Here is a 15984-nt window from a genome sequence, read left to right on the forward strand (position 1 = left end):
ATTTTTAGATCCGACAAATTCGAATCGAATATTTTCGAAAATTTCAAAATTCAAAATATAGATTATACAGTTGTATCGATAATATTGATATGTTATCAATAATAAGATATCGAACGGATGGATATCCATAATTGATTTAAAGGCATTCCACGATAATATTATAACAAATGAACATGTAATGAACATTTTTGTCTGTAACGATAAAAGCTAATCGAAACATTGGTTCTCATTGTACAATATATAGTAATTTGTATAGTAATAAAATTTGTATAGTAAATGTATAGTAATTTGATGTAATTTGTCATGTTATTTGTTACGATTTTATATAAATTCATGGTACATATTGATTTTCAGGATTCCATATTTGCAATATGGATTTTTACGGTCGAATACGCATGTGAACGTTGCCTATGACATTTTACATCGTGTAAAAAAAGACTATTTTTCCATTTGACGACGATTGCCTGTAAGAGCCATCAAACGATTCACAAACGTACGTGCACTTATATCGGAAACGTTTCTTACCTCTCTTTCGAAACGAGAGAGATAGAAGGAGAGAGATGGGAAGGAATGGAGGTTAAATCGTTCGTATTCTATCGATATTATCGTTCCACGATGTATTTCATGTTATCGTGCTGAATTGAATGTGTGCATTTGTCGTTTAAAGAGAAAAAAATAAAGGAAAATTTCGAAACCTAGATGAAAAAACAAAGGAAGAAGACATGAAAGATCGTAGATAAAAGAGAATATGATAAATTTGTTTGTTCTTTGTACGAATAACAAGAAAATGAACTCTCGTTTTTTAATGAGATACTTCGTTAAAAGATGAAATAAATGTAAAATTAAATCAGTGTTGGATCGATTAATGTGTCAAGAATATTTTATTAAAATTTTACTATATTATTATCACTATATATTTTACAGCAAATGTTCACGAAAAGAAAATCTAATCTAACCTAATTTAACCTAATTCAAGCCTATTATAAATAAGTGTTTTAATTTTTCTGTTAGAGATTTATTAACAAGATTAACCTATGAGTTTGCAAATGAGATTTGTGCATTCAAAAAAACATTTTTTGCATAATTTATAAACCATTTAATAATTTCACATTTTTAGCTCTGTCCATTGTGTTTTATAAGATATTCATTTCTAGTATAAAGAACGTAAACAGATCTATTAAACGCAAATTGTATATTTTTAAACTTTAAAAGAAATCTATTATATGTATAGAAAAAATTTGTTCAGAATGATTATCTTACTTTCAAAGCTTTTTTCTTGAATATTTATCTATTTTTATTATATTTTACTTTATTTTATTATACAAGATGTCACTATATTCTTAATGCATTTTTGAAGGATCGTTGAAGGATTTGATTTTTTAAAAATCAAAATAAACACAAAAGTTAAGATTTTATCAAGTTATAAACAATTTAAGTTCGCATTAAATGAAGCGAAGCGAGAACAGAATATGGCAGTGATGCAACAAAACAAAGATAATGAATAAATCAAACCAATAATTCAATAATTTTCAATAATTCGAAATCAAATCTTTCTTTAATTCATTATAAAACCTAACTATTTTTATCTTTTATTACTTTTAAACAAATTTTAGATAATTTCAAATAATTCATAAAATAATTATCAATGTCGAAACATTCACAATTATTCATATATTAAATATTCTTTATTCCAAAATATAATTGCTTCCAACTTTTGAACGATAATATATATTTCAAGATTCATCTGTTACGATCAATTTTTTTTAAATCTTTATATTAATTATATTATTCGCCGACTCGTCTTGATACGATCTTCATATCTTTATATTTTAAATAATTTATCGGTCCAGTTCGTTCGTTGGTAGAAGGACAAAAAATGGCATTCGAATTCGAATTTTACGGCTTGTTGTGTACGCGATCGCCCACTTTTTCTTTTACGATGGATCATGGATTATTCGCTCGTAAACGGGCATCCACTCGTTTTCAAATTTAGTCGATGCGCGTCGCTAGTATCGAGTTGCTTAATTGCGGACACTGTTTTCAGCTTATTCGCATGTAAATGTTCCCAATTTTATGAAGCATTTTTGCCGATAGAGAGTTTCTCTATTATCGTCGATTTTTATTTCGCGTGGGGAAGGATGCAATTCTTGGAATGATGGATGGAATTATTTCTTACTGTTGTAATTTAACATTATAAAGATTATAAATATCGTATTGATTATCAAAAGAAAAATTAATTTTCTAAAGAGAAAAAAAATTAATTGAAAAGATTCATTAGATTTTATCAAATCACGATGGATTGTCATATTTAGGACATATTATTATATGTATAGTGTCGTATAATTACACAATAATGTCATATAATTGCTAATTTTAGTTGTCAAAAAAAAGAGAATAAAATTTTTTTCATTTCAGACTTTACCTAATTTGAGAATTTTTGTATAAATAAAATTAATAAATACGAATAAATATTGAATGAATTATTAATTGATTATGTAAAAAGATAAGATAAATTTTTTCATTTAAAAATTATTTTTCGAGAAAATCGAATTTGAAAAATTCATTAATTGTTTATATGATTTTTCGATAAGATAAAATTTTATTCTATATTTTTTAATTATTTTTATATGAAAAATAATTTTTTATCGATGGTTTCAATTGTCAATTTATCAGTTTTATTTATAATTTAATTTGAAAACAAATCCTTAAACATTTTTTTTTTTTTTGATGTATTTTTATATATATCACCAACTGATATAAATATGATATCCTATATATTATATAACTTTATCATACAAATTTAATTTTGAATTTAGTAGTCATAATCTATTTACTGCAATTACTATAAAAATATAAATATATAAAAATCATTTTGAATTGATATGTTATTATATGCTATTATTTTTCTATTCTGCCATATATTGTTGGTTTTGTTATTGTGCTTTTATAATTACAACTATTGCACTATTTCTTTTGATATCATTATGATTATTATTATTATAAAATTGCTAATATAAATATAAAATTGACTAACAAAATCTGAATAAATCTTAAGAATTAAGATATATACTACAATAGCTTCGAATTATTTCTTGGATGGAAAATCGATTAAATAATCCACATTATTGTCGTATGATAAGTATATCCAATCGAGTTTCAATATCAGAGGAAAATATACGAGTTAGGTTTCGACCGTTTCACGTGGGACTTGGTAGAGTGAAATCTCACTTTCGAGGGTCTTTTTTATGGGTAACTGATCGCAACACTTTATACGATATCCTTTAAACCACTTCTTTATGGCACTTCTGTCCTCTCGTGGAAAATCAGAATCCCTATTCGTGATATATGTGTTTCAACATTCTTTAATAATGTCTAATACAGTTTTCTAACCTCTTTTGAAGTGCAATATTTTGTAATATATAATAATTATTTAAATAAATTTCCATAATAAGGAAAATAGAAATTAATTTCTTTAATTTATATTTATTCACTATTTCGAATTAATAAACCATATTTTCTTATCACTTTTTGAGTTGTAATTCCATTTCATGATATTCAAATAATTTATAATTCTATAATAAGAAAAATTTTTTAAAAATTAATCGCTTTCTAGATAATTCTATCTTTATTTCGAATTTTTTAATATTTTTGAATTGTTATCTCATTGAATCTCATCGCGATTTCGTTTTATCGTAATATTTATATAGACTGCAAATTTTCTTTACCAATAAATGGTAAAGAAAAACAAAAAAAAAATTAATAATTTCTAATAAATAATTACGATTAACGACACTATTTTTGAATTAAATAGCAAGAGAAATATAATAATGTAAATATATATTAAAATAAGCGTTAAGGATCAAATGGTTAGTGACTATAAAAATAGCAAAAGCAATTTCTATGTAGATTGCGATTTATAGGTTGGTACGATTGATTGATTTTATATCTATGTAAATGTACAGTGAATTCGTTATAAGCAATAATAAACTCACAGATATTAATTTACATATTGTATAGAAAAACAAGACATTGTAAATAACGCATCGATTTTTATTTATATGAAAAAAATATTAAAAATAAAAACAATAGAAATTATTTGATATATAGGTAGTATATGTATTTGATTAAGATATTTATTTATTTAAATTGTAAACTAGTTTAAATATTTCTCGAATCAATTTTCTTTATATTTTTGCAGTATATTGATAATGCAATACGCTATATACACACTATATGATAGATTTTCTTGAAGAGAAACAGAAATTTGTACGAGAATTAAAGCACATAAAATGGATTAAAATATAAATTGAAAATAGTTCACGTGTTCTTGATAGAAATGACTTCGTTAAAATATTTTAAAATAGTTGGTCACGGTTAATGAACACATTTCCAAATGGTCCATTAAGTTCGTTCACCAGAGAATTATACTAACGTTGCATTTATTGCTATACAGAGTGTTCAATTTAGTAGATAAAAATTTAAAAAAAGAAATTTCTACAATGATTTTACAAATAAAAAAATGAAAAATAAAATTATAAAATGCATTTTCGATTTTATTTTTTAATTATAATGATTCAAAATCGACGAAAATATCAAAATATCAAATCTTCTAAGCACACGAATAAAGTTGTGAAAAATATAATGATTTTCAAATAATACTAAATACAAAATAATATATAAAAAAACTATATAAGAATTAATCGAATTAATAGAAATAAGAAATTATAAAAAGAAATATATACTTTTAAAAAAATTTGCATTTATTGCATTTATCAGCACATTTGCACTTACAAAGGATATGTAAAAGAAATTAAGTTAGTTCAATTATAAAGATTTTGAGAAAATTTTAAGAAAATTTTAAGAAAAAGTGCATTTGTATTTATCAAATAAATGCATTAATGCATTTATAAAAGAATCTTATTATTTCAACTATTTTGACATTGCATTTCTATATATTGTATTTTTTTTTTGCAATCCTTATTTTATTTGCATTCCTATTATTCATTTCCTATTATTCTATTATTTTTCTTTTTTATTATCTTTATATTATTATTCTATTATCTCTTTCTATTCTTCTATTATTCTTTTTTTTTTATATATCTTTATATTATTCTTCTATTATTTTCTTTTATTATTATTTCTTTTTTTTATCTTTATATTATTCTTATAAGAGACAATTGTTCGAAGGTTTTGAATAAAAACTTTGTGAATAAATGGATTAATGCAATTTCCTTCTTATTTCGAAAAATTGTCCCTTACATTATTTCTAGGCATCCATAATCGAACATCCCACGTAATAATAACGTTATAATAAATCATCTCACGACGTTGAATATCTCATTGCAGATTTATTGGTGGGCTTGATATCCGTGCTAACAGATATAATTTGGAAAACGACGGTGTCTTGGCATGCGGGTAACGTTGCTTGCAAGCTGATAAGGTTCATGCAAGCTGTCGTTACGTATAGCTCGACATATGTGCTCGTCGCTTTGTCAATCGACAGATACGACGCCATTACGAGACCTATGAATTTCAGTGGCAGATGTAAGTACTCTTGTTACTCTAATTTAATTCTTTATTAAATGTTTATCGAATAAATTAATTATTTACTTACATATTATGAATTTAATTTATTTTAAATTTCATTTGAATAATAAATTTAAATAAATGTTTATATTATATACTTAAATTAAATTTATATAAATATAATTATACGAATAATAGGTTTACATCGAGATTTTTAACAATTTTTGAATGTTGGACAATATAATTAAAATGTTTGCTTAAAATATCTCGAAAATATATAGCATTATTGTCCTCTTCCTTTTTTAACATATGCTAATTGTTAGTTATCAAAGTTATTTAGTAATTAGGACAAGATTTAAAAATAATTTAATTAAAAACATGGGATAATTGATCATCTGAACTTTTGTGTAACATTTACTTAAATATTAATCAAAACTTGCTCACCAATTTATAATTACTAATATAATCCTAATGAGTATTTCATCCAGATTATGGTACTTACTTTCAATTTTAATTGGATATAAAATAGATACAACTTGTTATTTTATTATAACTTTCTGCTTTTTCGAACTTTATAATACATGTATAGAACTATTTTGAGTTTACCGATTCCTTGCTTAATAATTTTTTTTAACTTTTGTACAAATAATTTAATTTAAGAAAATATATTATTCCATTTCATTATCTGAATCTGAAATATATGGATATTGTTATTAAATTCAAATCTCAAATTTTGTTATATAAATGAGATTATTGCAATTTCAATTTTTAATCAAAAATCTATATGATTAAAAAATGTACCATTAGTTTTATAAAAAAAATATATATAACAATAAAATAAATAATAATTTGTGAAATTTAAATAATAAATATTTATATTTATCATGTTAATCATTCACTAATGTTTAATTATTCAATTATAGAAAATTCAGAACAGTTACAAAAATGTTATCACAAGATTAATTTAAATAAAAATTTGTTCATTTTTTTAAGATTCTTTTTTTATTGTTAAATCATATGAACAATCATCTTTAGAAAAATAGAGAATATTAAGGAAGATTATTTTTCATTGAAATTGTGATATTTATAAATTAGATAAATATTTATAATTGTTCACCAAACATTTTTAAATCCATATTTCTATTTTTTTGTTTCCATTAAATAGAATAAAAATAATTAATCTATAAAAATATTAAACAATCATTTCTAGAATTATAAATAGAGAGTATTAAAAAGCTGTTTTTCTTTTTCTCAAATATATATATCATCTTTAAGAATATTAAAAAGAATATTAAAAAAGACTATTCTATTAATAATATATAAAACACTTCCTAAAATTTATTAATATTTATAAAATAAATATTATATATATTTGTAATTGTTCAACAAACATTTCCAAAAAAGTTATTATGAATGAAAATCCATTTAATATCTATTCTTTCTACTTTTATTGTTAAATTTAAATAATCATCTCCTTAATTAATCCCTTAAAATTAAAAACAGAGAATATTTAAAAAAATTATCATAATATTTAATAGAATAAATATATTTTTATAATTATCCAATAAATATTTAAAAAAAAAATTATAAGATTTCTAAATGAAAATTTCTTTATTTAATATTTATTTATTCAAGATTTTCTTTTTGTTAAATATAAATAATCATCTCAAGATTAAATTTCCTTAAAAATAAGGAATATTAAAAAAAAATACTTATTTTTATTTTACTTCCCAAAATTTAAATAAAATAATTGTATATTTACATTTTTCCTATCAACTAGAAGAAAAATACATGCTCCAACGAATGAATCATTTTCCTTCATATTTTTTCACATTTCTTTTTCCGTCACTAAATAATATTCGAGACACATTTACCAATGATCAAGATGTCATTCTCAAAGTAGATCAACGAGCATTACAATCTCATGTTTTCTTTATTCCATCAAGCCGTACCTAATGCATATTGTATAAGAAGCAAACTAAAAGATGAAAAATCATGATAGAATAAAAAGACATTTAAAAATTCTATGTTTTCTTGATTAATCAATTTTTTCTATTTTAATAACATTGATGTAAATTTTTGTTTCTTTGAATAATATTTCACATTACAGATATATATTATAGATTATAGATCCCATATTTCAAAATAAAAATATCAAAGCATTATTCCATTATTAAAATAATGAAATGGAAGTTTCTTTATTCCATCGAAACTTTTGATTATATTCTGATTATATTTTCTCTTTTTTGTTTTTGTTTTTATTTTATTATTCGGATAAGGATATAAATAAAATTTGAGAATAAAACCCTATTCGAAAATTATTATTTTAAATTATTATTTTAAATTATTATTTTAAATTATTACTTTTCTATTATAATTTTCACTCTCAATATCTAGAAAATATTTTTCACAAGACGTTAATAACTTTCACTCTTAATTTAAGTGTTTACTTAATAAAAAATAATTCTCGACAAATAATTTTTATTTAATTTTTATTTAATTCGTACTTTTTTTGGAGAAAGGATAGATCATAAAAGTACAAAATTTTAGCTTTGAGTATTTATTATTTCTGAGATATTAATGAAAAATTTTCGATATACTATACTATATAATCCCCCGATCAAAAAAAATTAGAATTTTCAATTATTATATTATTATATTCAATTCAAATATTTTTCGTGATTTTTAGTAAAATTTGAAAACTTGAACGAAATTTAATTACAAATTTTAATAATCACTACTGTATTTCGCATATATGAATTTTTATTATTTTTATTTCTTTTTATTATAATCCTACAGCCAAACTCAATATAACTTAATTACGAATTAAAAATAATTAGAGTTTATTTAAAACACTTATATATCAATATATCATAATTGATTTAAAGAAAAAAATCTCAATTTTTATAAAATCATCAAAAGATAAAGAATAACGATGTGTGTATGTACTATAATTAATTATAAATCACTAAAAAAATTTTTAAAAATATCACAATCTTTTGCAGACATCTTTTTTATACATTGTATATATGTAAATATTCTTTATAACATACACATGTTTAAAACTGCACATACAGACGTTACTGATCATTAAATATCATTTATGTCGCTAATGCAATAACTTCACTGTAATAATTTATTTATATCAGCTTCGATATTCATAGAGTGCTTTATTCATAAAATCAGCAAAAATCTAATCACTCGTTTTCAAAAAATTAACGCGTTTGAGTGATGATAAAAAAAAAAGTTTGGCTCGTAGATAATTGACAATTCGAAGACGAAATTCTATAATGGATATTGAATCAAGTTAGAATTCAAAAGTGTTTATTTGCATTATTTACAATTTTTCTTAGAAGCGAATGAATATTTTACATGGGATATTCTATATATAATCTATTGAAAATATTAATGAGAAATTTTAATTCTACCTATATTATAGACAACGTGATTGAAAATATCGATATATTCGTTGTAGATGTCGTTATCGTCGATATATTTATGTATATATCAGTTACTAGAAACTCGACGACAACGACATCTGCTAACGAAGATATCGATATTTTCACGTTGTCAATAATATAGGTAGAATTGAAAATTTGTCATTCTTCGAAAGTAAATACCTGAAGCTAAAATTTCAACTAATATTTATTCAATCTTCCCCTATTATTCTTCAATTTCGTGTCGATCGATCTTTCGAAATTTTATCTTAACTTTCAAGGATTTTACTCTCGAAATGCGTTCGTGTTATGAATTGGACGAGTTCGAAATTCATGAAACTCAACTCTTCTCTTCGTTCATACCATAATCATAAGGATGACATAACGAATTTCTCCCAGAATTGCTTCCCCATTGTGGAGAAATCGACTTAACGATGGAAATCCAATTTTAATTACAGGGTGGAGAGCCAGAGCCTTGGTGATAAGTGCCTGGGGATTATCGGCATTGTTTAGCGCGCCGATTATTTTCCTCTACGAAGAGAAGCGTGTGGAGGTATCGATCGATTTGTTAAAAAGAAAATTTTCAAAAGATTTTCATTAACAAACAACAACATTAAACAGCAAACAACAATATATCGTAGAATTTTTTCGAATCAAAGAAATTTTTTATCGCTTAATTAAATGAGAAACTGTGGAATTTTTCGACAAATTTTTTCAAAATTGAAGATTTCGATCTTAATTAAGCGAAACGATGAAATTTTTAAAATTGATGATCATTCGATTCAATTCGTATTTTTACACGAAATTGAAAATTTTAATCGTTTAAATTAAAAAAGATCGAATAATGAAATTATTTACGCGTATCTATATGATTATTTTACGAGAAAAATGATTATTTTAATTATAAAGATTAATTCATAAAATTATGTTAAACATCTATTAATCGACGTGAAATAGTTTGAAATTATTCCAAATCAATTTTAATTACGATTTTATTCAATAGAATTGTTTAAAACTTCTTTAAGAGAATCGATCGTTTAATTTTAAATAGAAAATTAATTGCTACAGAATCGTACGAAATTGAATTTTTAATAAAATTATTATTAAATCAGATCTTTATAAGATGTATATAGAAAAAAGATACTTTTTTTCGAATAAAATATTTCATTTAATTTTAAGCTTTTAAAATATTTCAAACTTTCATAGAAAGAATAATTTCTTTCAATAAAATCATTTTAACACTTTGACGTTGGCTATACTGCCTCATATTCCCTATACAAAATTACGTAAAATGTACATAAAAATATATATATCATGTTTACAAAATTCTAACCTAACCTAGATTTTGAAAAAATCCATTTAAAAATATTATCCTTTTCGCAATATGAAACATGTAAAATACATATCTCCTCGATCAAATTGCTAACAAATTTGATCGAAAACATTATTCCAAAATGTCAAAGTGTTGAAAATCTTGTATACCCAAATACGTGAAATTGTACGAGGTGATACGATTTAAACGAACGATTGTTGGGTTAATTTCGGCCGTGGCACGAGGATAATCGACAGGACGGTTCACCAGGGGAAGACACAATGCTGGATAGACCTGGGCTCGCCTACGCAGTGGAGGATCTACATGAGCTTGGTCAGCTTCACCCTCTTTATAGCCCCTACCCTGATAATAGGGGGCTGTTATGCTGTGATCGTGGCCACTATATGGTCGCAAGGGGGGGCATTACGCCAGGGACCCACTAGGGACACCAGGAGGGTATCGTCTCGAGGACTTATCCCTAGAGCCAAAGTTAAGACGGTCAAAATGACCCTCGTTATAGTGTTCGGTGAGTAAGAACCATAGACCTGTCACTGTGACTTTGCGCATCTGTCTTGCGCAGGTCACGTGTCACGTGGAAATATACATATATATAATATTGCATAAAATATATCGAATGATGTAATATACGTACAGAGATATAGTTAATTCGATTGCGCTCTTCGTTTTATTTTATTCGTAAAACATCTTTGAAGGGGAAGGCAAAAAATAAATACGATTAATAAATATAATATAATAAATATAATATAATATATATAATAAATTTAAGCGCAAAAATATACAAAATTATATGATATTTTAAATATTTGGCTCGGTTTCTCATTATATTCCTTCGTTTACATATTTTTTATAATACTTACTTTTACTATAATTATATACGCTTCGCTTCGCTTATTTACAAAGTGATATGATATTTGCTCGGAAGCAAAGAGGAACACGACCGTGTCCGGAAAGCGATTCCGTTCAATCAATATTTTGAATATTAATGACAATCGATGTTATCATGTTCCTGTGGCAATGACGTTTCATACCGTCTTTGTCAACGGAATAATAATACTTCTATAGAACACCTGTAGAGAAAATCGACTCTAAAATATAATCTAAAATTGTGATGTTTAAATAATTTGTTTTACATAATTTGAAATAAATATATATATAACGAAGGAAAAAAGTATTTTGCATTAAAGTTATTATTAATACATTAAAGTGAAAGATCTTCAATTCAGATAGTAAAAAAGATATGAATTTTCATAATTATAAAATTATTATCGATTCAATTTTTTTTTTTCATTCTTTCTTACCACTCATTTATTATTTGTTTCTCGCTATTCCAACGCGAATCCCTGCCAATTCAAAAGATCCATCTCTCCTCAAATCGTTGAGCAAATTAACCGAATATTTTTTGGCAAGGTACATAACCACGCATAACCATACTTATTTAACACAAGTTTCGAAAGAATAGATTTATGTCTGGCGAAGAACAATAATCGTAAAACTCTCGACCGCGACGAAACTTCTACATCTAATTCTGCTTTAGAATACGATTGAACCAGTTCCACGGGATACGATAAAAATCCGATAAAAATCAAAGTTAACCGATGTCGTAAACTTGGCAAAATTTTTATGATCGTGAGAGATGATACAACGATAACTTAATTTAAAATCCCTCGATTTTTTTGAGGAAGAGGAGGGGAGAAGGGGGGAATCCCATTGCTGTACGGCATAAAAATTTAATGAACGCGGGACGATCCAAGTTCACGAACGAGCGAACTTGTCCAATTGAATCCACGTTTATCAGGAGAACGAAGGGGGGGGGAAGGATCGTAAAGATGCCTTTTCCATTTCCTTGCCCTCCTCGCCCTCCTCCTCCTCCTTATACGCGATTATACATTTGCGGCGTGTGAAAAGGATAGGTTTGGAGGGGATGGCCGATCTCCCCTCGAACTTCTCTGGGAAATTGGTGAATTCGATTGGTGGCCGGTTAAGTGTCGCGCTCTCTGCCCGCTTAATCGTCGCGCGGGGATTATTCTTCTGGAATCTGAAATCCAGGTTTTGCGATGGCCATTCCAGTGATTTCAATGATCTCGAGATATTGTCGTAGGATTATCTCGTGAATTATCTTTTTGTTTCCACCAACTTCTATCTCTATCTTTTGCTCGTAAGAAATGTCCTCGTTAATAGTTGAGAGGCAATGAAGTCGAATGAGATCGAAGCCAAGAGAAGAGAAGAAGTTGATAATTCTTGGAATACATTTATCTTTCTGGATGATTCTTATCCTGCGACGATTATCTGGATACTGTTGAATACAGTCATTCGCAAAAATTCGTAGGTATTTTTATGAAAAATATCCGATTTTCATGAAAATTTATTATGTACGTGGAGCAAAATTATTTTTCGATTGGGAAAATTGTTGCTCGAGTTGGTATGAAATCAAACCTCAAATTTTTATCAATTTTTCTAATTATTTTATATAATCTTTTTGTTGTTGTATAATTTTATATAATTTGAAATAGTAGAAATATCTTTTATGAGAAGATAATTACAATAGGTATTAAACAATAGGTTACTAAAATTTGAATATTTTATAATTTAATAATAAAACTTTAGGGTTTTATTCTCTCGAAATGATATTTCTCTAATAAGAAAATTAGTGAAATATTTTCCAATTAATATTTTCTTTTCATCTCTTTTTTTATACAATATATTGTTATTATATCTAGAAATAAATTAAATTTTTAATTTATCTTCTTTGTTTTATTTGATTTTACTTTTTAATAAGAAAATGATTAACGTTTTAATTTTATCAATAATATAAATAAGTAGTACTAATACTACTTTGTTATAATTTAATTTAATTTCATAGAAAGTACTTTACTTTGCCTTTGATACATTTATCATCTTTTAATTTTAATTGAAATTCAGATTCATATCAAATTAACAATGAGGTCTACTAATATTTATCATTTACTTTTTATTATATATTTTTAGAAAATTTTTTATTGATTTATCTGATTACAATTTTATTTTAATTTAAAATTGTAAAATTTGTAAAAAAATGTCCATCTATTAGTTTATAAATTATTGTACAAATATTTTTCTAATTTTGTACAAGATATATATTTTTATAATATATAAACTTTTAATTTAAATAATTATAACTCAATTCTAAATAATATTTAACATTATTATTAAATTCATAATAAAGCATCAAACATGATTTCATATTAATAATAATATTGCATTGTTAATCGTTCAATAAATACATTGTGTTCACATAAGATAATTAGAGGAAAGATCAAACAATCATAATTCAGAGTTTACCCACCAGATGTTAGCACATACCTACGAATTTTTTTATATTACAAAATTGATAAAAATGATTTAATGTGAATTGAATTTTTTGCAAAAAATAATTCTACACGAAGCTTGAAACATCTTTTGATAATAATTGCGAAAAATTGCTAATGAAAAATATCATACTTTTTTTTGTTTCGTTTGCGTCATTTCCACCATTGAAATAACGTCATAATAAAATTAAAATGTGTAACGAATAAATTCTTCATATTGCAAATATATCTTAATGCATTGAAATAATAATAATATAATAAATATAATATCAGATTGTATATAAATTATTAAAATTATTGTTTTTATCTGTTAATATTTAGTTTTTTAATTTAATTTAATTTAATGTTCATTTCATAATACATGATTTGGATAACAAATAAAGTTTGTTAATTTAAATATGGAAATATAGATATTGATAAATTTTTATAATATTTTATAAATTTAAGAAGAAACTTTATGCATCTCTCCCCTCCCCTAATTATATTATTTATAAACACTAGTATAAATAAAATCTTGAAAAAATTACATCCTATAAAATCCAAGAAAATTTCATTCTTTAGAAAATGAAATCTTCCTTTGTACTCGTAACCACTGTTCTTTCATTTCGTTAAGTACAGAGCTGTAGAAATTCAAGCCCATAGAGGACAATACCAATCTTCTAAAACAACCAGACAGAAAAGAACGAAAGAAAAATTATAACACAATTTTTTTTTTTTTTTTTTTTTTATGAACCCAATGGAATTGACGTCAAACGTGTACAATATCAAAGATCGAAATTATTTTTATCGTGATTAAGTTGAAATTACTAAGATGGCCGAGTTCAAAAGTTTCACATCCTTTGCCTCGTTCAAAATAACCGACCTCTTCTTTACATTTCTCGAGGGAACGAGTTTATATGTAACAAGAATTACCTTGCTCTAATCAGATTCGTTTCTCGACGATGTCTCGGTTGAAAATTCTTTTTTTTTTTTTTTTTTCTAGTCAAGGAAAATCGTTCCCAATGGAACCGATCAAATGAGATTTGAGCTTCATCCATGCAATTCTTTTCGGTATAATTTCGAATTCGAGAAAAGTGGATGTACCGAGAAAATCATTTCTCGTGTGAAACAACCATAGACTAGCAATTTATAAAAAAAAGAATGCGAAGAAATGATATGAAACTTGTTTACTATTTTTAACACTGAGATGACGATTAGCTAATTTTAAACATAATTTTCTCGTCAATAACGTGAAAAAACAATTTTATATATTTTTAAAATAAGCTTTTTCGAGAGTTTGAAATTGCTTTGATAATTTTCATTTTGAATGAGATATTGTTAATAAAAAATAACTGTCCAAAGCAAACTCTCAAATTCATAATTAAGCTTTTAACATTATGACGAATTATGGAAAATTTCAAAAATTAATAAAATATCTATCTCTGTTATATTTGAATAGAAAAATAATTAAGCATATAAGATAAAAAATATAAATAATAAGTTAGAGAATAATTGAAGAAAAACTATAAACACATATATAATAGGTTATAATAGGTTATAGTTAATAGTCAGTGTGGCGCTAGTATCGCATTATCCTCGCATTATCCAATCGTCCTCATCGTTAATTAGATTAGAGAAAGATGTCAAGATCAAGCAATGTGCATGACGAAAATCGAGGTCGATAAGTGGAATCAATATTTCTACCGAAATAACGATAAAGGGATTCGTTCATGATTAGAATAAGCAAGAGGCATCGAACAATGCGTTCGTTCATGCGAAATGTTCAAAGCTTTTATGCAATTTCGTCGGTGTTGTGTATTTAAGACAAGGAATCATTAAAAATCGAATTTAATTTAGTTTTCTGGTTTACCGTAGAATCTATTCTCGAAATTTTCGTAAGTGAACAAGAGAGTAAAGAAATGAAGATTTAAAAGATTTGCTTTATTTCTCAAATATTATAATTCAAAGTATACTTGGATATAATATTTCGTATATTTTGAATATCATATCTGTTCTTGTCAAATTTTGTTCAAACTTTGCATAAATACGTAAACATCCGCATATAACCACGAAGTGTTTCTTTGTTTTTGTTTATCCTTTCAAAGATGCGTCAAAATTTTGTGATGAAAATGCGTAAATACGAAACTCTCGAAAATCAGAATGTTTATCTTTTATGTTATATAACTCTTTTGATTTCTGAATTTTTTCAACGCAAATTTAAAGATAAAATTCGTTTGAAATTTTTCGAATAGAAAAGAATAGAATCACGCGATGTTTTTAATTAAAACTCTTGATTAAAACTGTTCTTTAGGAGAAAAAATAAACATTTGCAGACATATATTTAATTCAATATTTTATTTGTCAA

At 25.0% G+C, this 15984-nt stretch overlaps 1 protein-coding gene across 2 annotated transcripts in view; it reads left to right on the forward strand.

Annotated features, from left to right (window-relative positions):
* LOC122717738 (cardioacceleratory peptide receptor) overlaps positions 1-15984 on the forward strand; it is an 86797-nt gene that overhangs the window by 66260 nt on the left and 4553 nt on the right. For both annotated transcript variants that reach the window (XM_043942107.1, XM_043942108.1), the window contains 3 exons: positions 5347-5544; positions 9422-9516; positions 10546-10801. In XM_043942107.1, the coding sequence (XP_043798042.1) occupies positions 5347-5544; positions 9422-9516; positions 10546-10801 (549 nt within the window). The remainder of the gene's footprint in view (positions 1-5346; positions 5545-9421; positions 9517-10545; positions 10802-15984) is intronic.

Source organism: Apis laboriosa, unplaced genomic scaffold (genome assembly GCF_014066325.1).
Source record: "Apis laboriosa isolate Shangri-la unplaced genomic scaffold, ASM1406632v1 scaffold56_cov145, whole genome shotgun sequence".
NCBI lineage: Eukaryota > Metazoa > Arthropoda > Insecta > Hymenoptera > Apidae > Apis > Apis laboriosa.